The sequence below is a fragment of the Ochotona princeps genome, chromosome 7, assembly GCF_030435755.1.
Source record: "Ochotona princeps isolate mOchPri1 chromosome 7, mOchPri1.hap1, whole genome shotgun sequence".
NCBI classification, from domain to species: Eukaryota; Metazoa; Chordata; class Mammalia; order Lagomorpha; family Ochotonidae; genus Ochotona; species Ochotona princeps.
The window spans coordinates 64,901,688-64,929,108 of record NC_080838.1 but is presented as its reverse complement, the minus strand read 5'-3'; the positions used below and the strand labels follow the sequence as shown (position 1 = coordinate 64,929,108).

At 41.2% G+C, this 27,421-nt stretch overlaps 1 protein-coding gene across 1 annotated transcript in view; it reads left to right on the top strand.

Moving 5' to 3' along the window:
- FRAS1 (Fraser extracellular matrix complex subunit 1) overlaps positions 1-4,533 on the top strand; it is a 277,676-nt gene extending 273,143 nt beyond the window's left edge. Inside the window, exons 71-73 of the mRNA XM_058666643.1 lie at positions 475-680; positions 2,573-2,719; positions 3,904-4,533. Of these exons, the coding sequence (XP_058522626.1) occupies positions 475-680; positions 2,573-2,719; positions 3,904-4,497 (947 nt within the window). The 3' untranslated portion in view covers positions 4,498-4,533. The remainder of the gene's footprint in view (positions 1-474; positions 681-2,572; positions 2,720-3,903) is intronic.
- The last annotated feature ends 22,888 nt before the right edge of the window (positions 4,534-27,421 follow it).

The window sequence follows — 27,421 nt, the reverse complement described above, 5'->3', positions numbered from 1 at the left end:
GCTCACTGGACATGACATACCTTCTGTTATTATCATATGTAACATTGTACTGCTATGGGTTGTTCAGCCAAGTTAGTATTTTGACTTTGAATCCTACCCTTATCACTTGCTGGCCTTGTGACTTTCGTAAGTCCCTTAGTACTTGGCGACCCAGTTTCCTCATCTGTGAAGCTGAGAACACTATGAGTGACTGCATATGAAGGACTCAATATAGTACCTGAAATAGTTTGATAAGCTATTTTTATTAATCTTTTTGTTATCAATAGCATCTCATGCAACTCTGTGTCCCCTGTGTGTAAACCAGTGCTTGGTATAGCTTAAGTGCGTAATTAATTCTGATTGAATAAGACAATAAATGAACGCATGTCCTAGGGCCACAAGGGGTCATAGAGCTCTTCATCCTGAGGTACTTCCGACTGTAAGAGGATATGCTAAACCCTTTCTACCCTTGACATTGTTCTTTCATCTTTTCAGGTCAAATCCTCTATGGTCGAGTCCTCTGGAATCCAGAACAAAACCTTAATTCTGCTTACAAGCTCCAGCTGGAGAAAGTCTATCTGTGCACTGGCAAGGATGGCTATGTGCCTTTCTTTGATCCTACGGGGACCGTCTACAATGAAGGGCCACAGTATGGATGCATTCAACCCAACAAACACTTGAAACACAGATTCCTGCTGTTGGTATGCATGCTGCTATTGTTAAAGAAACAATGCCCTCATGTATTTCTTCAGCCATGGATGCTGCCCAGAATAGCTCCAGCACCACTCTGCTTTTCTCTTGGTAGTTTTGGTGTTTCTCTGGTCAGCTCAATACTTGTACACATTGCAAAACACCATGGCAGGGAACACAACAAGCTATTATTTATGTCCCAGGAAGAAGGAACTCTAGGTAGGCCAGTGTTTTGCACAGTGTGGTCCAGACAAGGTGGACAGTTAGCTTAGCTGATTAAGACACCCACGTCTTGTATCGGAGTACCTGGATTTGATCCCTGGCTCCAGCTTCCACTCCCAGTCTTTTTTTTCAATGCAAATCTTTGGAAGCAACAAATGCCATCACCCGATATCACCCATGTGGGAAGCCTGGCTTTAGTTCTTGGCTCCTGGTTCCGCCCAGCCGATTCAAGCAGTACGGGAGTGAATAGATCAGAGCTCTCCCTTGTGTAAATTTTAAAACATTAAAAAAATTCTTTTGTAAATCCCTAATCATCTGTCAGGGAGTCCACAAGAACATTATTTTCCTAATATAAAAATCTCTGCCTTTTCCCACTCATTTCTTCATGAGTATAGCATATGAAAACATTGTTACAACTTATCTTTTAGAAGAGACATTTACATAGTTTTGTTTCAAAGGGTTTTCAGATATCTGAAGAGATTATTTGAATGTATTCCTACCTTTTTCAACAATGTAAGCTGTGCAAGCCCAGGTTTCCCTTGGAAGAGGCGTATAAATTCAAAACTGCATACGGAGCCGATGTGGTGGTGCATCAACTAATCCTCCACCTGCGGGGTTGGTCCTACATATGGAACCAATTCTAGTCCCAGCTACTGCACTTTCTATCCATTTCCCCGCTAATGGCCTGGGAAAGCAACAGAAGATGGTCCAAGGCACCCTGTACCTACATGTGAGACCTAAAGAAGCTCCTGGCTCCCAGCCTCACACTGGCTTAGCTGTGGCCATCGTGGCTATTTTCGAGCAGGTGGAAAACTCGTTTTCTTTCTCTCTCTCTCTCCCCCACATGATCTCTGACTTCTGACTTTCAAGTAAAAACATAAATTTTTTAAGAGCTGCAAATTATACAGATTGAACGTAGCATTTGTTAAAAAATCAATTTCTCAGAAATTTGCTGGAGCATAAATCAATGCATTACACTATTGTGAAGGGAACAAATATATTTTCGCTTAACACTAATCTGTAATGGTCATTTTAAACATTTTTTGAGCTTTGATTTGCTAACACAGTAACCAATGATAGAAATGTCATATAAACAAAAAATCTTAGGTCGCTCAACTTTTAACTGTGTCAGTGGTCTTAAGACCCAATACTTCAAAAAGCTCATGGAAAATATACCTATTTTGGTGGCAGTGTAAGATTATTTATATGGAACAAATGGAGACAGACCCCAAGACAGAGAAACCAAGAGAGAAAGGGGGAAAGATTTCTATTCAGAGATTCACTCATGCCACATCAGCAAAATCTGAGCCAGGCCAAGTCCATCAGAAGCGGCAGAGACCCAAACACTTGGGCCATCTTCACTGCCTTCTCGGACGTATGAGCAAGCAGCTGTGGAGCAGAAGCAGAGGAGCCAGGCTTAACTGGCATGCCAACGGCGGATCCCAGAAGTCTGCTCCTAGCTTGTGAATTAATGATCAGGGCTGCCCCACTCATTTTGTTTCAAGGTCACAGGGGATGACTATTCCTTAAACACAGTCATGAGAAGAGTGGCCACAGCACCTGCTCCCCACACCCAAGCCTGAGGAGTGGAGAGTGCCTTTTGTATTCCGCAGGCCTGCCATCTTAGACACATTCTCCGAATCTTCCTAAATCATGTGTGTGTTTCTTTCTGCAATTCCAGGACCGCAGTCAGCCAGAGGTAACCGATAAGTACTTCCATGATGTGCCTTTTGAGGCCCACTTTGCTTCCGAGCTGCCCGATTTCCACATGGTCAGCAGCATGCCAGGTGTGGACGGCTTCACTCTCAAAGTTGATGCCCTCTATAAGGTGGGTTCAGTGCGAAGCAGAGATACTTGGGACCCAGTCTACCAGAAAACTTGCAACAGCAGGACCATATCATCTCTGGATTTCCCCTTTATGTTTATTGCAATCTTGCTGACAGGTCTTTTTAATTGTCGTTACACTTACCATTCACCCACAATTGTCATCATATACTCTCAATAGACCAAAACAATAATAAATCGCTTCATTTGTATTGTGGGCAGTGGGCCTGCATGGCAATTCCAATTGTTCCTAACTTTTAAAATGTTGGCTGTATGCTGAGCCACGCAGTTTTCACATGCTTATGGAGCATGTATAACAAATTCATTCTAAGGAAGCCTTTTGGAACAGAATTTGATACACAAAAATACCCCAAATGCCAGCAATAAACATGAATTTTTATTATCTAATTTCAACTTGTCTAAAAAAAAATCTAGAACTTTAGGTTTCACAACTTTAAAAGTTATTTCAAAACCATGCAAGGATTCAGTGGAGCAGCTGAAAGGGAAATAAAATGAATACTTGATGACATCACCTCTCAGGGGATGATTTAGGAATTGTTCCCATTTAGTGAACTTTTGTCAAGTATCTACATTTTACAGAGTAGGTGTTAAGTGGACATTTTTTTTAATGATAAGACATTTTTAGCTGAAATTCAAAAGTAGTGGAACCCTGGGGTGGTTGAGAGGCTGGGTGGGTCTTCTCCCTTTATCTGCCCCCCACCATAAAGAAAAAAAAGTGAATCTGGAAACAGTGGTCTTATCCACTTTCCTGTCCCTTGACCCTTTGTGCCCTAATCAACTATGTAAAGATCATCAAAATAAAATAATTTAAAAGGTAGTAAACTAGAATAAAACAAACAGTTGGAACTCACTAGGAGTATGTGTGGTTACCAATTCTATTATTGCAATGCTGACAAATATTTAACATCCACTTAGCTTTAGAGAATGAAAGACAAATGCTTAGGCTATTCCATAAACAGGTAGTGAAATAGAAAATAATGAATAGGTGACCCAAGTTCATCCAACTTTGGAAATAGAAGAGAATCCCTGATACTTAGCTCACACATCTTGAAAGCATGTCCCCACCTAGGCACCAGGTGGCATCTGTCTTTCCATTTCCTTTCTTCTAGAGCAGTCTATAGACCAAAGTGACATATTTGGCTTCTATCCCATTTCTCTTCTGGGCAGGTGGAGGCGGGACACCAGTGGTACCTCCAGGTGATCTACATCATTGGCCCAGACACTATCGCAGGGCCCCGGGTCCAGCGCTCTCTCACAGCCACCGTGAGGCGCCACCAAAGGGATCTGGTGGACCCCAGTGGCCGACTGACCCTTGACGATTCCCTCATCTATGACAATGAGGGGGACCAAGTCAAGAATGGCACCAACATGAAATCCCTGAACCTGGAGAGGCAAGAGCCCATTGTGGCTGCTTCCCTCTCCCAAACTGGAGCGTCTATTGGCAGCGCCCTGGCTGCTCTCATGCTCCTCCTCCTGGTGCTTTTGGTGGCTTGTTTTATCACCAGGAAATGCCAGAAAGAGAGGAAGCAACAACCCCCAGAGGACATTTTGGAGGAGTACCCCCTGAACACCAAGGTGGAGGTGCCCAAGAGGAACCTGGACAGGGTGGAGAAGAACGTTAACAAGCAGTACTGCACTGTGCGGAATGTCAACCTGCTCAGTGACACGCAGGGTGTGTACACGTTCAAAGGGGCGAAAGTGAAGAAACTGAATCTGGAAGTCCGAGTCCACAACAATCTACAAGACGGAACGGAAGTTTAACGGAGGATATGACCCACGTGTATTTTTGCTAAGAAATCATTTTTATATAAAACAAGGGGAAATACTGGTATTTTTGTAATCTTGCAGATTTAAAAAAGGGAAGACTGTAGCTTTGAGTGGCACCTGGCACACATCACATGCATCAACTCACAACTGAGCTACCTCATGAAACCAAGAACCACTCAGTCACGACCCCTGCCTCTCACTTCCAGGGTGTTTGAGTCTAGTTGTTTCTAAGGACCCCTTCAGCCTCAGCAGTTCTTTCTGTATGGCTGACCTCAGAAGCAGGTGTTTTAGTAACAGGACAGGTTTGAGACAACGAGGGTAGCCAGTGGTGGTCAGAGCAGTAGGGTCTGGGCCATGGCAGATGGTCTGGGAAAGTAGAGGTGTTGCATAACCTTTGGCTTCACCAACACCCCAGCTTTCTCCTCCTTGGGTTTTCCAACAGCAGGGGACAAATCCCCAACACCCAGACTCCACTAAAAATTGTGCTCATCAGCACAGTGTAGCCATTGCTACACTGACATGCCATTGCCACAGCCCGTCATTGCTCTTTGACTTCCAGAGCCCACTTCTTCAGAGTCTCCGTGTGCTTTGGATTGAACAGCTTCTCTGCAAGCCACAGGAGAAACCCTGCGTCTTTTTTGTCAGACTCTAGCACAGTGTGCTGCCCCTGACAAAGGGGAGGCTGGGATCCAGGAAGGGAGGGGCCTGGCCAGCATTTCAGCACACACGAGTGATGGGCTTCACCTGAGGCCGTGTCCTTGCTTTTCACTGTCATCCAGGGCACTGCGAGATGAGATCCAAGCCCCATGGCCCTGGTGGCCAACATTGCTTTGGACACTTAAGTAAACTCACCACCCTATCCTGCTGCACCCCAGGCTTGGCACAGTCTAGTCATACATGACCCTGAGTGCTTTGTAGCTGTGGGTTTCTACTTTTGTGAATGATTCAGGAAAGTGAAAGGTCAGAGTATAGGCAGAGATCCACACTGCTCTGCTTGGTGTGTGCGTCTCTCCCAAATAGAAATGCTCTTCCTGTTTCTGTGCTTCAGGGAATTACTTTTTGGAGAGTGTGGGAGGAGGAGGGGTTATTTTTTGGTAGCTCGGGCACTTATTTTGATCCAATCAGCACATGACAAGGTCAAATATGCAGCTTTTGAGTGATTTTGTGTCCAAATCGCAGCTTAACACTTGTGTGTAGTGTGCACACAATTTTTGTTTTTCATTTCTGCTTTACTGACAAGACAAGCATGCATGTTGTGTTTTGAATTGGAACACAATTCCATTATTTAGAAACAAAGACGTGGTGTCTTCCTGATGCATGACACACCGTGATCCCTGAGCGAAGAACAGCATTCACCTTGTATGACATATGTAGTAGAGCGACTCAAGCTCTGTAAGAACATTCCAAACAGAAAACACTTTGGTACTAAAAGCTAAAACAAACGAGCCATGAAAAGGTTCAGGAAACTCTCCCAGACTCCAGCTCCTTAAAAGTAGGACCTGTGTGAATGCCTTTCACCCTTTAGCAGTGCCTTGCACATAACAAGCACTCCAGAGATATTTTGTTGAGTGAATGAACCTGTGGTAGAATGAGTGAAAGACAAATATAAACATGATGGGGAAGTGAGAATATGGTAATTTCATAAGGGTGGGTAAAGGGAAAAACTCTCTTCTACTTGAATCTCAAAACCTAATTGGACAAAACACTGCTTTACATAGGCGTGAATGTGACCGTGGCCTTAAGGAGATGTGAAGAGAAGAGTTGTAATGATGTATTAGCATGAAGGGAGCCTGGATCAGTACTCACAACCTCAAAGACAAGGCTCAGCTTTCTGAGCTGAGTGGGAAGCTTTCAGGAGGGGATGGACAAAGGGAGATGAGCCTACAAGCTCCTGTCTGGTTAGGGGCTACTTCAGATCAGCCTAGGCCACTGAGGGCAGACCTTCTGTAGCATCTCTGTATATAATCAGAATTGATATCTCATGACTGGAGAGCTGATCAGCCAGCGCAGGATCTTTCCAGAAAAGCTTGGAGGGTGAATGCGGATGAATAAGGGCAGGGAACCAACCACAGATATAGCAACACTGCATTGAGCTGGTGATAAATGCTCCAAGTACCAGAAAGCTAACACATGAAAGCAACACCTTTCCACTTACATATCCTCCTTGCACACTTCATTGCTACTGAACAGGACATAGGCGTGAGAACGCACAGAGGTGCATGGCAGGGTGAGGCTACTGAGCGGCGATACAGTGACAGTCACAGAGTGCTCCTAGCAACCTCCAGGACACGGTCTGACACGACCAAAGCAACTCCCTGGGATGGCCTGGTGAACTCTAAAAGGAAAGCCCTCCTGGACTATCACTGCCTCCTATTCTTTCTACCCTTCATCCAGCTGCATATGCTTTGTTGAATGCCAGTACTGCTCTAGTGGATGCACGCTTGTTAAATAGGAAGTGTTAAGATATGTGGGGTTGAGATTTACCTGTTTGGTGTAGAACCATTTGTTCCTGTGTTACACTCATTTTAGGACTCTGACAATTGGGTAAACAATAAGGGTGATATTTCATTTTCTGTAACTTGCTCACTAATGCCTTTTTTTTTTTAATAACCGTCTGTATATTGCCTTCAGGTAAGAAGGAACAAAAAGCCCTCTGGGGTTGCTGCCTGCCAACACTTGCTGGCTGTGCAGGTTGAAAGGAAAGAATGGCCCGCACTATTTTTTGGCCTTGCTGCCCATGTATTGTGCCCCAGGCTTCTCGGAGGACTCCTGTAGATTCTTTTTTGTTGGATGGGAAATACTGTTGGGATGTGTTTGCACAATCTTATAATGTTCAGTCTCAGTCTCCTATAGTTATTTGTTATTCTGAGATACTACACACCTGCTCAGACTGAGTAAAACATTTGTGGTGCTGTCAGCCTGATTTCTTGACACTAAATGATTTTTGTATTTCTAATATGAATTTGTGTGTTATGAATTTTGGATTTCTCCAATAGCATACACCACTATATGAATTTGTATTAATAAATGACATTCTGGTTTATTTTTTGTTTTACTGTGTTCGTTTTACAAGTTCACACCCATGAACAGACATAGTCATTTAGGGAGATCACTCTGCTATTGGACAGCTTTTGAAGAAAATCCCTGTAATTTGGTTGAATGGGATGCTGAACTGCACATCCTCACATCATAGTTCTTTTACAGTCAGTTAAAACCCAAGAACAAAGTTATTAAAATCCCCATGTGTGATAGGTTGTTTATTCCATGTTATCATAACTCACCAGGGGTTGGATGGATGTCTGGCACAGCAGTTAAGATGCCACTTGAGATGCCCCACATCACCGTGTCTGGGTTTGAGTCTTAGCTCTGCTCATTCCTGCTTTCTGCTACTGCACACCCTGGGAGGCAGCAAGTGGTGGCTCAGCTACTTGGGTCCCAGTTACCCATGCAAGAGACCTGGATGGAACCCCAGGCTACTGGCTCAGCTTGGCTGAGCCCTGGCTAATGTAGTCATTTGGTCAATGAACCAACGGAAAAAAATGTCTCCCCGTCATTTTGCCTTTCAAGTAGATGAAAATATGTAAGTTCAGTATTGTGGCACAGATTAATCCATTGCCTGCAATGCCTTCATTCCAAATGAGCACCAGTTCAAGTCTAAGGCCTATGCCATCCATGTGAGAGACCTGGATGGAGTTCCAGCATTATAGACTTAGCATATTCCAGCCCTGGTCATTGGGGGCATCTGGGGAGTGAACTAGCAAATAGAACAACTTCCTCTCGGCCTCTCCCTCGCTCCAACTCTACCTTTCACATAATTAAATCTTTTTAAACGTGTGAACATTGGAAAATTGTTTTGGTATTGTGGCACAGCAAGTTAATCTGCTGGCATCCAGTAAGAGTGTCACTTTGAGTATTAGCTGCTCTGCTTTTGATCCAGCTTTCTGTGAAATATTAGGAAGACCATAATAGTGTTCCTAACTTTGGCCTGACCCAGGCTGGGTTGTAACAAACATCTGAGGATTGAACTAGCAGATGGAAACCTCCCTATATTACTCTTTCAAGTAATTAAAACAAAATGTATGGTGGGTTAGTATTAGCCTCACAGTTAAGATACGAGTTGACATGTCTGCATACTACATGGATTTCCTGGGTGGGTTTCTGGATCCTGACTCCAGCTTGCTGCCAGTTGAGATCTTAGGAGGCAGCAGTGATGGATCCAGTAGTCACAGGCCTGCCACCCACATAGAGACCTGATGAAGTCCCAGCTGTGGCTTCAGCCAGGCCATTAGAAACATCTGGGGAAGGAACCAGTGGACTCAAGCATGTACATGCATGCTCTCAAAAAAATCACACAAACACACACACTCAAGATACTTGATATTGTGTAAGAATAGTTAGGTTCCTAATGTATAAGCAAAATATTTGTTAAGTACTGATAACATCCTGGAGATGGCCAAAACTCAAAACGAGCTTATTTGCTGTGAGGGGGAAAATATTTGGCAAAGTTAGAATGGAACTGAGCCCAAGTGGATAAAATAGAATTTATCAATTGGGCTCAGTTTGGTTTAAGATCAAATTCCAAGTGTTCTCCCAGCCTATGTGTTTGTATCCTTTCCTCCCTTTGATACAAGCAACCATTGACAGTGGCCAGTAGGGCTCTGCTAATACACATGCAAACTCAGCACGACATTGAGAAAGTACATCGCCATAAAACTGGGGGAAGAAATGTGACAACCAACCCGAAATGCTGCCAGAGGCTTAATTGTAAGGTTCACATTCTCCTTATTTCATATATGTCCCTTGCTTAATAACAGACCAAGCCCTGGAGAACATTTCTCTAGAGAGTTTGAACAAGCTGTACTCTGAATGAGACTATATTGTTAAGATTCCTTATAAGAACGCCTCTGAGACCTGAAATATGTTGGCCACAAAATTTAGGCATCTTTGAGAGTAAGTGGCAGAAAATCAGTTCCCATTTAGAATCTAAAATATCTGATAAACTGAGGGAGAGATGATTATGGCCTAGTGGGTAAATCTGCCACCTGCAATGCCAGCATCGCATATGGACTCTAGAAGATGAATCTAGTCCTCCGGCCCCCTGTGGCCACCATGGTAGAACTCCTGGCTTCAGACTGGCCCAGCCCCAGCCATTCAGGGAGCAAGTTAGTCTATGGAAGATCTTTTTAGCTATTCCTCTCTCTGTAACCCTGACTTTCAAATAAATAACATATATCCTTAAAAATGTATATCTGATAGAGTAGCATTTTGAAGAAATGTACTAGGAGCGAGGGAGGGAGACTAACTGAAAAAAAAAATGAAACAATTTTGTAGGTTAAAGGTGATCTACTATCAATAGTTTTGTACTCCTCAACATAATGTCATGGTGCCACAGTATGTAACAGATTTTGTCTATAAATGAGCAAGAGAAAGTTCTAATGAAATCCCTTTAAAGAAATTGCTTATTTGATAGGCATAATTATACAGAGAAATGAGAGGGGGAGAAATCTCCCATCACCAGTTCACTTCCCAATTGGCCACAACAGCCAATACTATCCTATGCCAAAGCCAGGAGCCCAAAGTTTCTTCCAGGTCTACCATGTGGGAGCAGGGCCTCAAGCACTTAAGACATCTTCCACTGGCTTCCCAGGCACATTAGCAGAAAACTGATTTTGAAGTGGAGCAGCCAGTTTCAAGCCAGTGCCCATTTTATGCCAGAACTGCAGAGGTAGCATAACACACTGCATCACAGCACAAGTCCCTAAATAGAAACCTTTAGAAATGCATGCACAGAAGAGCTCCTAGTCCTGGTGAAAACAACCTAACAGGCACATCTGGCAATACTACAGTCAGAAACAATGACTCCTTTGTCTTCTATTCTTCATTCAATCCTCATAGAAACCCTGTCTGAGATGGTGTCAGTTTCATATGAAAGCCAGAATTTCAAATCTATAAACATCTTCCCAATATCTTCACATTGCCTTAAATGGTCCCAAGCTCCTATAATCTGGCTTTAGTACTTGTCGTGAAAAATTCACCTGAAACAAAAAATATCCATGTTGGAACACTCTCCAATATAAACAAAATTTTCTCCCTGGGCTCATTTTGGCTTAAGGTAATCAAATTGCAGCAATAGTCAACAAGTTACCAATGCTTATTAGCAAGGATCCCCCAAAAACACTGAATAGAGTAAAAAATCCTAAGTTTCACCTGGGAATGTGAGAGAAGAAAGCAGGTGAAGCTGAGAACTAAAAATGTGTGACTGGTTCAGATACAGAGAAAGCATGTGATAAAATACAACATCTTTTGTGATAAGAACTGTAAGCAAATTGATTTTATGTGGTGCTTTGCTTAACATAGTCAAGGCAATGTATGTTCTGCCAAGAACCAGCATCATACTGAATAAGGAAAAACTTGTACACATTTTAGCTAAAACCTGGAACCAGACAAGGATATCCACTCTCACCACTGTTGTTCAATATAGTCATTGATGTTTCACCCAGAGCCATTAGTCAAGAATACAAAATCAAAGATATGTAAATTGGAAAATAGGCAATCAAGGCATCTCTATTTGCAGATAACATGATCCTCCACATAGGGGAACCAAAAGACACTATTAGACTATTGCAATTTATACGAATATGGTAAAGTTGTAGGATTTAAATTAGCATACAAAAATCAGTAGCCTTTTTACATACATACAATTCCATGGCTGAAAAAGAACTTTTAAGATCACTCCTAGAGAGGGGGCAGAGCCAGCAGGGGAATAAGGGGTGGTTCCCTTGCTGGACAGCTACTCCAACTGGAGAGCATGAGCTGGGATGGGGACAGACCAGACTAGGCAGGGCTACAACACCTGTGCGCCTCATGTTGCCCAGATCAGGGAAAAACCAGGCTGGGCTGATTATTCCTACTAGTGCAGTCTACAATTGGAGTGGGTGAGAGCTGTTGGGGCTTAGCCACAGCATCAGCTGGCAGAAGCTGGCACTGGGGGCTAGTTCTGTCAAGTGAAACCACAGAACCACCTGGAGAGTGCATAATCCGGAAGTGGGAGTGGCCTGGGAGGGAAATAGTGGGCTCCTCCCTCTTGGGTTACCACCCCCCACGGAAGGGCACAAAGGGCACGAAAACTACAGCAGGGGCTGGGGTGGCTTGAGAGACACTCAACAACATCCATGAAGGCTAGATAGGTGAGCTGATTAGGTGGAACAAGGTTTTAATACCCATTGACATGGATGAGAGCAGAAGGGGATGTGACACAGACTAGACTAGACTGCCACACATACTGGCAAACCAGGGCAGGGGGCGGGCCTGGTGGGGGTTATTGTGGGTCACTCTGACTAGGCTGCAGCTCCCACTGGTTTAGGTGAGGGCTGAGTGTGTGCTGGGCAGAACCAGGCTACACTGCAATACCCATTGGTTCCAGTGGAAGACAGGACTGGAAAAAGAACAAACCCAGCAATTGCAACCACCAGCTGATGGGTGCGATGGTCTCTACTGGGCCCTGTACTTGCTAGTACATACAAGAATCTGGTCTGGGAATACCCCAGACAAAGTTTCTTTGGGCATCTCCCCAGTCGAACTGCTAGACTCAGAACCCTAACCATGAAAAGACAGAGGACAGAACAAGTCAGTCAATTACCTCAGCCATATGTTGGCAGTGAAAAACTGGGCAAACAGAGACTCTAAGATGGACTATGTCAATCAGTGGATTCTTCAAAGACCTCATCGTGCTTGGAGTGGTGAGGGTGGCAGCAATTCATAACTGTTAAACTATCAAAACCACTTGAGCAAGACCCTCGGAGCATGCCCCACATCAGGGACCTGGGGTGGGTGGGACACTGGATGGGGCTTCTCCCTTAAAATTCCCTTTTACATCAGATATATTAAGGAAACAATATGGAACTAATTGTCTTGCCCATCTTCCAGTAGCACTTGAACCTTTTTACCCTAATTATGTCAAGATTGTCAAAAAATAAATCAAAAAAATCACTCCTATTCACAATAACTACAAAGAAATGTAAATGCCTCAATATAAATTTAACCAATGATATAAAGTTCTGTATAAGAACAACAAAACATTTTTAAAAATAAATAAAAGGCACCAAATATAAAAATAATCCATATTGATGAATGGGTAGAAATAATATAATCAAAATATCCACACTACCAAAAGCAATTTATGGATTCAGTGTGATTCCAATTGAAATACCTACAGCAATTTTCCTTATCTAGGAAAATGATGCTAAAATTCAAATGGAAATGCAAGAGATCTGAAAGAGTTAGTCATCTTAACCAACAAAAGTAAAACTGGAGGCATCACTATACTAGATTAAGATGCACTGCAGGACAGTTGTAATCAAAACACCTGGTACTGGCACAAAAACAGACCTGAAGATCAGTCACACAGAGCAGATATCCCAGCAATTAACCAACACATGGATAGCCAACCAATACGTGGCAATGCACTGAAATCAATCCAAGGTGAAATGACAGTATATTTGACAAATGATGCTGGGAAAATTAAACGTAGGTGTACAGAAGCATGAAACAAGACCATTACCTATTTCCTAAACTAAAAATCAACTCCAGGGGACTGTGTAGTGGCTTAGCAAGCTAATTCTCTTTCTGCCAGTGCTGGCATCCCATATGGGTATTGGTTTGTGTCCCGACTGCTCTACTTCTGATCCAGCTTTCTGCTTATGGCCTGGGAAAGCAACAGAAGATGATTCAAGTGTTTGGGTCCCTGCATCCAAGTAGGAGACTTGGAAGAAACTCCTGGCTTAGAATCCGCTCAGCTCTGGCCATCTGGCCATTGCTGCCATTTGGGGAGTAAATCAGTGGGTAGAAGATTCCCATATTCATATTCTTTCTTTCTTTCTCTCTCTCTCTCTCTCTCTCTCTCTCTCTCTCTCTCTCTCTCTCTCTCCCTCCCTCCCTCCCTCCCTCCCTCCCTCCTTCCCTCTCTCTCCCCTTCCCTGTTTGTAAATCTGCTTTTCAAATACAAATAAATCTTTTTAAAAAGCCAACACTAGGGGAGAATCAAGATGGAGGAATAGGGTAAGGACATGTTTAAGCAGACAGAAAAACATTCACTCAGGATGAAGCAGAGAGGACATATTCCAGGAAATAGGAAAGGACAGAACAATAGCAGAGGGGGTACCTGGAGACTGACAGACAGAGGAAAGCACCAGGCACAATGGTGTGCTGTTGCAGTGACTGTTACTCCAGCAGCATTAAGCTAACTGTGATCTGAACTCCACCAGCAGCCAGAATTCCACCAGCAACCAGGTGGGAAAGGTCTTCCACTGGGAGCTTGGGAGGTGAACCCAGATAAAGGACTGTCCATCCTGCTGGTCTGTTTTATTTGACCAGGAACAGAGACAGAGCAGCAGATTCCAGATGGACAGTGCAAGAACAGGGTGGATTTCACAGCCCAGTTAGCCCCCTAGGGCTGAATTGGCCACCATTTTGCCTAAGGAGGCAAAGGCAAGGGAAAGGACTGAGCATACACTGACCTGGGAGTGAACTCACTTCTGACTCAGTGAACTGCATCAATGTGGCATTCTACAGGTTCCACCCAAGACAGGTCTGGGTAGCCCTCAGGCCTGAGGCCAGCAGATCAAGAACTCTAGTAGTGGTACGTCAGGTGCCATTTTGTACACTGCGGCAATAGCTTTAGGTCTGCAGGGGACAACAGTGAACTGTGCATGTGCTGAGTCCGCGAGAACTCACTGAGGTCCGTGGATTGCACTGGTCCCGCAGGAAAATAATAGATTGTGGCATCGTATGGGTCAAAATAGGTCCATGTGGCACCCAGACCTAAAGTCCAACAGGTTCCAACAAGCTCAGTGCCACCAACAACCTAATTATATAGGATACCTGCTGTCTCTCCAATTCTGGGACCTGCTCCAACCGAGTGTGGGAAAAAGGTTGCAGAGACAACAGCGCAGCCTCAGCACAGTATCACAGGAGGTGGAGAGTGGTGAGCCAGGAGTTGGAGCTGTGGAAACCGTGGTGGAAATCTAACATAAGAACCCAGACCTGGAACTTGCTGGAGGTTGTAGCACAAGTGGCTGCAAGCAAAGAGTTGTGTACCAACTGTAATAAGTAAAACTGCATTGTAGCCTGTGGGTGACACAACTTAGAAACCTGCCCCAAACAGAAGACTCTGATAACCAGAAGTACAATGACCAAGAGCAAAAGAAGAGACAAAGGCACAATGAATATTACTGACAACTCCCCTGCAAAGGAGCAAAACCCTATGCCAACCTCAGAGTTAACTGAGGAAGACATCGAGAAAATGGGGAACACTGAATTCGTAAGACTCATTTTAAAGATTCTGATCAACAATGAGAAGCACATACAAGAGTTCAAAGAATTTAAGGAAGCAACAAAGCAAGTCAAGGCTGGTATATCAGAAATTAAGAACACAGTAGAGCAAATTAAGAGTACAATGCAGAGTCTCCAAAATAGAATGAAGCAAGCAGAAGAAAGAATCTCAGAATTGGAAGATATTTCCTGTCATCGGGGGAAGCAAACAAAAAGCTGGAAGCAGAGCTGGATCAGGCCAAAAAAAGTATTCAAGAGTTGAAAGACACTATTAAGAGGCCAAATATCAGAGTTACGGGAGTCCCAGAAGGTACAGAAATGTATTTAATGAAATAATAAAGGAAAATGTCTCTAAAGAGAAAAAAATGGGAAACAAGATCCAGGAGGGACACAGAACTCCCAACAGCCTTGATCAAAAGCGATCTTCACCAACACACATGATCATCAAGCTCTCTTCAATTGAACATAAGGAAAAGATCCTGAAACATGCACATGAAAAAAATCAATTGACATATAAAGGAATGCCAGTTAAACTCACAGGAGATCTCTCACAGGAAACTCTACAGGCCAGAAGAGAATGGAGTGACATATTCCAGATTCTTAAAGAAAAAATTGTCGGCCTAGGATAACATACCCAGCAAAGCTTTCTTTTGTCTTTGAAAATGAAATAAAATTCTTCCACAGTAAAGAAACGTTAAAACAATTTGTCTCTTCCAAACCTGCCCTACAAATGATACTTCAAGACGTTCTCTTCAGAGAAGAGGAATAGCACCTACCAAAACCAAGACAAACGGGAAGAACATCCCACTAAAATGACAACAGAAGACTAAACTAATGAACAACCCATTCCTAAAATGACAAGACCAAAGTACCACCCACACATATTAAACTCTGAATGTAAATGGCTTCAGCACAATCAAACATCATAGATTAGTAGACCGGATTCAAGAACAAAACCCATCTGTTTATTCTCTAGAAGAGACACACTTAACCTACCAAAATCAGCGGAAACTATATCCCATGGGTTTTGTTGTTTTCTGTTGTTTTCATCTCTTCAAAACACTTTCTTCTGATTAAATCACTCAATGACTCGTAGATCATACAGTAGCATTTTCTTCAAGAAGGTTATGATCATACAGTAGCATTTTCTTCAAGAAGGTTATGATTTTCATTTCTTCAGCTACACGTTAGTCATTTAGTAGTATGTTATTTAACTTCATGGTGTTGTTAATTTCTTTTTTCTCCCTGACATTGATTTTGTTTTGTGGCTTTTCATTTAAGGGGATGTATAGTAGCTGTGTAATGGAGACTGTCATATCTAATAACATGTCATTTAACTTCACGGCATTGTAAATTTCTATTTTTCTTTCTATTATTGATTTTGTATTATGACTTTTCATTTAAGGGGATGTACAGTAGCTGTGAAATGGAGACTAACATCCCAATGTGAGGACACAATGTAGTATGCATTTCTACTTCCAGACAAAGATGGACTTGCAATGAAAGTGTTCACTATATCTTGACAATAGGATGCTGGACTCTCTGCCATTGTCCATGCCCACAATGATGGACATATGACTGTGTATGAAGAACTATATTTTAGGAATGATATAGAGGAAGTAGGTGGGGGGGTTTGTGGAGGGGATAAGGGAAATGTCAGGAGCCTACTGAATTGTATCACAAAATGATAATAATAATAATAATAAAACGTAAAAAAAATTCAACACTAAGTGGAGTGAGGACCTAAATGTACAACCTGATACCAACAAATTACTAAAGAAAAACATTGGGGAGGGCCTAGCACTATGGCCTAGTGGCTAAATCCTCATCTTGCAACCACTGGGATCCTATATGAGCTCTGGTTAGTGTCCTGGCTGCTCCATCATCCATCCAGCTCCCTGCTTGTGGCCTGGAAAGGCATTAGAAGGTGTTCCTAAGCCTTGGGACCCTGCACCTACATGTGAGACCTAGAAGCAGCTTCTGGCTCCTGGCTTTAGAACGGTTCAACTCTAGCTGTTGCAGCCACTTGGGAAGTGAACCAGCAGACAGAAGAACTTTCTCTGTCTCTCCTTCTCTCTATAATTTTTCAATAAAAAGGAAGTATCTTAAACAAGAAAAAAAAAACTTTGGGGAAATCTACAAGACATAGGTGTAGGCCAGACTTCTTGGAAAAGACCTAAGAAACGGACAATTAAAGCAAAGATAAACAAGTGTTATTACATCAAGCTGAGAAGCTTCCAGCACTGCAAAAGAAATCAACAAAGAGACAGTCAACAGAATAGGAGAAAATATTTCCAACTTATGCAACTGACCAAGCATTATTATCCAGCCTCTATAAAGAGCTCAAGAAACTCAAAAATAAAAATCCAGTTCAGAAATGGACAAAGTACATGTACAGGCCATTTTCCAATATTGAAATACAAATGGCCAAGAAACACAAAAAATGCTCAGGATCACTAGCCACCAGGAAAATGCAAATAACAGATACACTATTGTTTTACCTCATCTCAGTTAAAATGGTTTTCAATTGGGCCCGGCGGCGTGGCCTAGTGGCTAAAGTCCTCGCCTTGAACACCCCGGGATCCCATATGGGCGCCGGTTCTAATCCCAGCAGCTCCACTTCCCATCCAGCTCTCTGCTTGTGGCCTGGGAAAGCAGTTGAGGACGGCCCAATGCATTGGGACCCTGCACCTGCATGGGAGACCCGGAAGAGGTTTTTCCTGGTTCCCGGCTTTGGATTGGCGTGCACCGGCCCGTTGCGGCTCACCTGGGGAGTGTAACATCGGATGGAAGATCTTCCTCTCTGTCTCTCCTCCTCTCTGTATATCCGGCTTTCCAATAATAATAAAATCTTTTAAAAAATGGTTATCAATTAAAATTCAGACATAAATTCTGGTGTGGATGCAGAGAAAAGGTACTCTGATCCACCTTTGGTGGGAATGTAAACTAATACCACCATTACTGAAGACAATAAGGAGATTCCTTCAGAGATCTAAAAACAGATCTGCCATATGAACCAGCCATCCTATCACTGGGAACTTATCCAAGTGAAATGAAGTCAGCAACCGAGTTATTTGCAGCTAAATAGTTAAAATACGGATTCACCCAGATGTCCATCACCAGATATTGGATAAAGAAAACAAGATACAAGCCCACTATAGAATACCAGCCATCCATAAAAAATAGTGAAATCCTATCTTTTCCAACGAAATGGATGCAAACTAGAAACTATTATACCTAATGAAATTAGCCAGTTTAAAAGACAAAATATCATGTTTTGCATAATTTCTTTCAATTAATGCAAAGTACATTAAAAGCATCCTATGAGACTGACATTTGAATTTTTTTTAAAGCTTTATTTTTATTTTTATTGGAAAGTCAGATATAGAGACAGGAAGATCTTCCATCCACTGGTTCACTCCGCAAGTGGCCACAATGGCCAGGGCTTAGCTGATCCTAAGTCAGAGACCAGGAGCTTCTTCCCTGTCCCCCATGTCGTTGTAGGGTCCCAAAGCTTTGGGCCATCCTCCACTGCTTTCCCAGGCCACAAGCAGGGAGCTGGATGGGAAGTGGGACCACTAGCATTAGAACCGGTGCCCATAAGGGATCTTGGCATATGCAAGACATGGACTTCACCCGCTAGGGTACCACACCGGGCCCTGACATTTGAAATTTTAAGTAATGTTTACATTAAATGTTATCTATACTCTTGAGCAGGTTTTCTTTCTACTTGCTGGTTTTGAGTTATTTAATGGAGTGCTAAGCCTGTGATTGTGAACTGAAAATATGCCATTATTAAAAAACGAAGAATGCACAAAGGAGGGAGAGTAGAATGTGAAGTGTCACTATGCTCCTAAACCTGCACTGTGAAATACATAAAATTTGTCCTTTTCACATAAGTAAAGTATGAAGAACCATAAAATAATTTTAAACAATTAAAAGTAAAATCCCACTCCCAGGAGAGAGTTGCAGAGTTTAGACACCATAGGGAAGCATGAACAGCAGCAAGCAAGGACAGCATGCAGGGGACTGAAGGAGATTGCAACTCCGGAGACAAAGAGTAAGGTGGGGGCGGGGGGGAGTAAGAAACCTACAAAGGACCTTGAGGATGTGCCAACTTCTTTCCTCTCATCCCACCATAGGGGTTCCCAGGGTACAAACTGCCAAGGTGGAGCACTCATAGGTAGTAGGCACTTGGGATGTGTTTGTTCTCTCCATGGGACAGGCTATGGGGTTGAGATCACCAGCACTACATGAAGATTATGGTAATGCTGTGATTGCACAGCAGTGTGTGGTGTTAAGCTGAGTCTGAGTTTCAATGCGTCTAACAGAAGAGGATAACAGATCACAGTTTGCCCAAGCTGGATGACTGCTGAATTCTCTGCCACACAGAGGACCACACAAATCATTTGTATGGTTCATGCACTGGCATAGGTGGGGGATATAGCCACTGTGGGCTAACCCTAAGCATTAACTACCTCGAAAGAGAGGATATAAGGCTGTGATTACACTAACCGTCATGATCACTGCTTTCCCTATGCTGAGAGAAGAGGAGATCCACCATGCCAAACTGGGGTATCACCAATGAATGAAGCTGGAATCAAACAACTCAAGAAATCCAGAAAATAGACAAACACATGGAAAATGAATGTATTTGTGACTGAGCAGTGGGTCAGAGAAAAAGTCAAAAAGGAAAAAAAAAATTTTAATTCCTGGAAAAGAATGAAGATGGCAACATACCAAAACATAACAGAATTCAGCAAAAGCAGTGCTAAGGAGGAGTTCATGGCAATTCATGTCTGTATCAAGAAAACAGAAATACATTGAATATTTGACCTATCATTGCATTTCAAGGATTTGGAAAACAATGACAAATCCCAAAATTAGCAGGAAGAAGAAATCATTAAAATTAGAGCATAAACAAAATTTAAACATAAAAAGATGCATAAGATCAATGAATTAAAGAGTTGGTTCATTTGAAAAAATTAACAAAATCCATAAATCAATTGCTCAGTTAGAGAAACAGACCTCAAATTAATAAAATCGGATGAAAAGTGAAATGTAGAAATGGATACTGCAGATATGCAAAGAATAAGAACTACTACAGCAATATGCCAATGAACTGGAAAATCTAGAAAAAATGGATTTCTGGACACATGCAACCTACCAAAACTGAGACATGAGGACATCAAAAATGAGATAGGCCAATAACTATGACAGAGACTGAATCAGTAATAAAGTCTCTCCCAAGAAAGAAAGGCCAAGACTGCATAGCCTCATCCTAAATTCTACAAAACATCAAGAAGTTCTAATTCCAATTCTTCACAGCATAATCAGAACAACAGAAATGAAGGTAATTCTACCAAACTCCGTTTATGAGGCCAATGATAGCTTAATTTCAAAAGCAGAAAAACACAACAGAAGAGAACTAGAGACCAATATCCCTGATGAATACAGATGCAAAAAATCAAACAAAATACTGTCTAATCGAACCAAACATCATCTGAACAATCATTCATCCTGACCAGCTGGGATTTATCCATGGTATTCAGGTTCATCATTCTTAAGTCAAAAAATATAATACCTCATTAACAAGCTGAATAAAATCATGATTGTCTCAATAGATGCAGAGAAAACATTCAATAAAATTCAACATCCTTCATATTAAAATCCTTAAGAAAATTGGATACAAGGCCTGATGTGATGACCTAGTGGCTAAAGTCCTTATCTTGCATGCACTGCGATCCCAGCTATTCCACTTCCCATCCAGCTCCCTGGTTGTGGCCTGAGAAAGCAGCAGAGGACAGCCCAAAGCCTTGGGACCCTACACTCACATGGGTGACCTTAAAGCTCTGGGCTCCTGGCTTCAGATCAGCTCAGCTCTAGTCATTGCTGTTACTTGAGAAGTGAACCAGCAGATAGCAAATCTTTCTTTCTGTCTCTCCTCCTCTCTGAAAATCTAAAAAAACATTTTAAAATAAATCTTTTTAAAAAGATCTATATGGATCATTATTAAACATATCCAAATAGTATCTTTAAAAACCCAATGCTTTCATCACTGCTTTCAATGTAGTCCTGGAAGCTTCAGCTTGAGCTGTTAAGCAAGAAGAAGAAACCAAAGAGATGCAAACTGGAAAGGAGCGTGTCAAGCTATCCCTCTTTGCAGAAACCATAATCCTCTACACAGGGGAACCACAAGACTCTACTAAGAAACTATTGGAACTGGCAATATCGCAGGATATAAATTCAATACAATCATTTGCATACATGGCTGAGAGAATTTATAAGATTAGTCCATTCGCAATAGTAGCAAAGCAATTTATATACCTTGGACTAAATTTAACCATGGTCCTGAGAAATTTAAAAAGAAAATTTTGAAGCATTTTAAAAAATTGGAAGAAAACTTCAAAATATGAAAAAGCCTGCCACATTCATAATTGATAGAATCAATATCATCAAAACGTTCATATTACAGAAAGTAATCTAAAGATTTAAAGGAATTCCAAAAGGAAATACCTGTGACTTTTTTCTCCAACCTGGAGAAAATGATATTAAAATGTACATAGTAACACAAGATTTCCCAAATAGACAAAGCAATCTTACACAATGAAAACAAATATGAAGATATTACAATATCACACTTCAAGATGCACTACAGGGGAGTTATAATCAAAATGATCTAGTACTGTAGTAAAAACAGATGAATATAAATAGAAATGAAATCTCAGAAATGAACCAATGCATCTATAACCAAATAATATCTGACAAGTGAACTAAAATAAAGCCTTGGAATGGACAATCTCTTCAACAAATGGCACTGAGAAAATTGGATCTACACATGCAGAAGAGCCAAGACCTCTCTTTCACCTTACACAAAAATCATTCTAGATGTGTCTGGTACAGTAGCCTAGTGGCTGAAGTCCGCGTCTTGCAAATGCTGAGATTCCATATGAGCACCAGTTCCTATCCCTGCACCCCACTTCCCATCCAGCTCCCTGTTTGTGGCCTGGGAAAGCAGTGGAGGATGGCCCAAAGCTTTTGGACCCTGGTACTCACGTGGGAGACCTGGAAGAAGCTCCAGGCTCCTGACTTCATACCAGCTAAGCCCTGGCTGTTGTAACCACTTAGTGAGTGAATCAACAGACGGAAGATCTGTCTCTCTTCCTCTCTATAATTGACTTTTCAATAAAAGTAAGTAAGTCTTTAAAAAAAAATTCTTAAAAAAAAAAAGATTCCAGAGGCTGGTGTCATGGTGTAGTAGACACCTGTGGCGCTGACATTTCATATTGGCACAGATTTGTGTCCTGACTTCTCCACTTCTGATCCGGTTCCCTCCTATGGCCTGGGAAAGCAGTAGAGGATGGATCAAGTCCTGGGCCTCTGCCTGGCTAAGCTCCAGTCATGGTTGTCATGTTGGCAGCGAACTGTAGTAGAAGCAAGATCTCTATCTTTCTGTTTCCCCTTCTCCCTAGACTCTGCCTTTCAAATAAAACTAAACAAATCTTTTGAAAAACAAAGTCTAAATAGATTGATGGTCAAAATCTATTGCCTGATACTATCAAATTACTAGAGGAAAACTTCAGCAACACTCTAAGACCTAGGTCCTAGACAAAGCTTCATGGAAAAGGCCCCAACCAATTAAAGCAAAATTAAACAAATTGTGAATTACATCAAGCTAAGATTCTTCAATACAAAGAAAATTATCAATAAAATGAAGAGGCAGTCACAGAATGGAAGAAAATATTCGCAAACTACACAACAGCTGTAGGACTAATATCTGAGGTCTACAGAGAATTCCAGAACAAACCAGAACAAACAACCCAGTTAAGAAATGGGACAAAGGATATAAACAGGCACTTTTGAAAATATAAATCCAAATGGCTAATATACATAAGACAAAAAAACTGTTCAAGCTCTCTAGCTATCAGGAAAATGCAAATAAAACCCAAAATGAGGATCTACCTAACCCCAGTGAGAATGGCAGTCACATAGATATCAAAAAGCAATAAAAGTTGGTAAGGACTTTTGGGGAAAGGTACCTAAATCCACTGTTTGTGGAACTGTAAGCTAGTACAACCACCATGGAAGTCAATGCAGATCCTCAAATATCTGAAAACAGATATACCATATGACCTAGTCACCCCATTTTCAGGAATATATCCAAAAGAAGTGAAATCTGCATGAGTGACCCGTAACCATGTGTGACCATGTTTGTAGCAATGTCATGATCACTAGCTAAGATACAGAGCCAATCTGGATGTCCATCAAATGTTGACATAATGATACATTATGAAATACTACTCATTCACAATGAAGTATGGTTTGCAACAATATGGGACCCCAGCTGAAAACCATTATGCTTACTGAAATAAGCCAGTTCCAAAAAGACAAATTCCATATGTTCTTTCTGATCTGTGACAATACACAGAGCTCAAAAAATGTAGTCTCCATAAGCTCAACATACTGGGAATTAACTACTGTATATAACAAGTATCTATACTCATGAGTAATAGTAGTATTTACATTTCCATCATTTAGGTTTTTTGCTGCAGGTAACTTTTTTTTGTCTTGATATGTCTTGATCTTAATGTCAGAAAGTCAAGCTTATTAGTATGAATTAATATGCTATTATAATTTGGGGGAAAAAGTAAGAGGAAAGAGGAAATGGGGACAGGGAGGGTAGAACTTTTATGCCTCTAAATCTACTTATTTTAAATAACATAAAAAAGAGTAGTTTTAAACATGCAAAAAAAAAAAATACAAAATTCTGGGGCCAGCACTACACTATCGAAAATCAAGCTTCCACCTGAAAAATCAGCATCCCAAGCTACTACAGTTCTGGTCCAGCTCGCTGTAATGGCCTGGGAAAATAGCAGATGATGGTTCAAGTCTTTGGGCCCCTGCACCCACATGGGAGGCCCAGAAAAACTGGAAATTCCTGGCTTTGGACCAGCCCAGATCTGGCCGTGGTGGCCATTTGGGGAGTGAATTAGGAAACAGAAGATATCTATCTCTATTTCTCTAATCCTGTCTCTCAAATAAAAATTTAAAAACTTTAAGAAAAAACAATGTTTAAAATTTATTACCTATCATCAAATGACAAAATGTGTTTCTTGGGAGTTCCTGATGGTGTGGAGAAAATAGGTTAGAAGGCTTACTCGGAGAAAAGAACAGAAAACTTCTGTAATATGGAGAAAGAAAGGGACTTCAAAACACAGGGATCACATGGAGCTCCTCCTTCATCACATACCACATTATAGTCAAACTTCCAACAGTAAAACAAAGGATCTAAAATTTGCACGAGAGATCTCCCAGATTACTCTCAGAGGAACCCCAATTACACTAACAGCAGATTTTCATCCGAAACCAAACAGGCTAGGAAAGAATGTCAAGGTATAACCCAAGTGATACAAGAAAATGCCAGCTCAGAATATTGTGTCTAGCAAAACTCTCATTTATAAATAAAGGCTAGGGCCCTGCAGCGTGGCCTAGCGGCTAAAGTCCTCACCTTGAATGCCCCGGATCCCATATGGGCGCCGGTTCTAATCCTGGCAGCTCCACTTCCCATCCAGCTCCCTGCTTGTGGCCTGGGAAAGCAGTTGAGGATGGCCCAATGCATTGGGACCCTGCACCCACATGGGAGACCCGGAAGAGATTCCAGGTTCCCAGCTTCAGATCGGCACAGCACCGGCCGTTGCGGCTCACTTGGGGAATGAATCATCAGATGGAAGATCTTCCTCTCTGTCTCTCCTCCTCTCTGTATATCTGACTTTGTAATAAACTGAATAAATCTTTAAAAAAAAATAAAAATAAATAAATAAATAAAGGCTAAAAAAAGACATTCCAAAGTGAACAGGAATTGAAGCAATTTGCCACCACCTCTTCGGTTATAAATGATGTTGAAGGATGTGCAGCACACAGAAATGCAGAATATGGTGAGAGATGTGGATCTATTTTTTTGTTTCTGCAGGCTATTAACCAGTTGTCCCAACAGCATTTATTGAACAGACCTTCCCATTTGCCTGGATTGTCATTTGTCTTTTTGTCAAAGATTATTTGGCTGTATCCGTGTGGGTTTCCTTCTGGTGTTTCTATTCTGCTCCATTGATCTTCCTCTCTATCTTTGTGCCAGTATCACGCTGTTTTGATAACCACTGCCCTATAGTATGTCCAGAGGTCCGGAACTGTGATTCCCCCTAACTTCCTGTTCTTCAGGATGGTTCTAGCTATCCGTGGTTTTTTGTGCTTCCAGATGAACCTTTGGATCATTGTTTCCAGTTCCATGAAGAATGTTTTGGGCAATTTGATTGGGATTGCGTTGAATGTATATATTGCTTTTGGCAGTATAGACAGGAATCCACCATGGTGGGAGGGTTTGGGGAGGGGTGGGGAGAACCCAAGTATCTATGTAACTGTGTCACATAATACAATGTAATTAATGAAGTTAAATAATAAATAATTAAAAAAAAAGAAATGCAGAATAATTATTATGTTAAGGAACGTGAAGGTAGAGAATCTCCAAGTACAAAGGAAATTCCAAGCAAACAATAGTAATACAGAAAATTGGCTGGACCAAGTCATTCATTACCTTTCAGTTAGTAACTCTCAATGTAAATGCCCTAAACTCTCTAATCAAAAGAAAGATTGCCTGAATGAGTTTAAAAAAAAAAATACCCATTTATTTGAGGCCCACAAGAAACACCTCACAAGGAAGGATACAGATAGACTGAAAGTGAAAAGATGGAAAAATGCATTCCATGTCAATAGACAGGAAAAATAAACAGGTATAACCAATCTCAGAAAAAATACATCTTACCACAAAAAGCTGTGAAAAGGTAAAGCAGGACATTGCATGATGATTAAGGAATCCATTCAACAAGAAGAAATAACTGCCCTCAATGTATATGCACCTAATGACAGGGCACCTAGCTATTCAAAAGGAGTGTTAATGGATCTAAAGGGAGACACACAGATTCCAATACAATAATGAGGGGTGTTAACACCATGCTTTCATCAATGAACAGGTGAACTAAACAGAAAAATCAACACAGAAATAGTTAATTCATACTATGGAAGAAATGGGCCTGATACTATAGTACATTTTACCCCACAGTTGCAGAATAGAGATTCTTATCAATGCATGGAACTTAGTTTAGGATAGACCATATATTATACCACAAATCAAGCCTCAGAAAATTGAAGAATGTATCTTTTTTGACCACAGTGGAATGAAACTAGAAACGAATAACTTATAAAAATCTAGAAAATTGGTGAACATGTATTAACTAAATAATATGCTCCTGAATGAACAATAATCAGAAAAAAATCAAAAGGGAAATAAACAATTTCTTGAAACAAATGAAGACAACAGAACATATAAAAACATACAGCAAAAGCAATGCTAAAAGGAAGTTCTTAGCAATTAGTGATTGCATCAAGAAATTAGAAATGAAGTGTCATTGTACTTCAAAGACTAGAAAAATCAAATCAAATGAGTGGAAGGCAATATTTATAACTATAAAATGTTGAAACTAACTCAACACAAAACATTGATTTTTTTCTAATAAAATGAATACCGCATTGCTCCAATTATTCAAAAAAGAGAAGTACCAAGTCAAAGTTAGAGATGAAAAGGGATACCACAGACATACTAAGTTAGCTGGGGCAAGAATAATCATTTCTATGCCAACAAATTGGAAAATCTAGAAGAAATGGATAGATTTTTTTGATACATTGTCTATAAAAATTGAGTCATTATGACACAAAAAACCAAAATAGACCAAAAACTAAGATTGAATAAGTAATAAACAGTAGATGGCTCACTGACAAGTTCTATCAAACTTTACAATAAGAACTAATTCCAATTCTTAAACTATTTAAAACAATCTAAAGGGAAGGAATTCTCCTAAACTCCCTCTATGAGGCTAGCATCCCCTTGACTCCATAACCAAAAAATATATAGAAACCAATATCCCTAATGAACATAGACGTGCAAGTCCACAATAGAAATACTAGCCAATTAAATCCAACAACACCATCGGTAAGATCATTCACTCACACCAAGTGATTTATATTTTGTATGCAGAAATGATTGAACATATATAAATCAACAAATGTGAAATATAACATTAACGATTGAAAAATAAAAGCTATTTCATTATCTGAATAGTTACAGAGAAAGCACTTGGTAAAACACAACATCCTTTTGAGATAAACGCCTTACACAGGTTGTGCATAGAAGAAACATTCCTCACCACAATCAGGTCACTGTCTAATAAATGTATAGCCAGCATCATATTGCACAGGAAAGAGGTAAAAGTAGTTCCACTAATATCCAGAACAAGTACTCTCAAAGCTGGTTTTTTAATAGTCCGGAAAGTTTCAGACAGAGCCATCAGACTGACAGAGACAGAGAGGGAGAGAGAGACAGAGAGAGAAATCAAAAGTATACAAATTTAAAGTGGAAGTCAAGCTATGCCTGTTTGCAGATGACATGATTCTCTATATAAGGGAGCTGAAATTCTCTCACAGACTATTGAAACATATGAGTACAGTAAAGTTTCAGGATATAAAACCCATATGCAGAAGT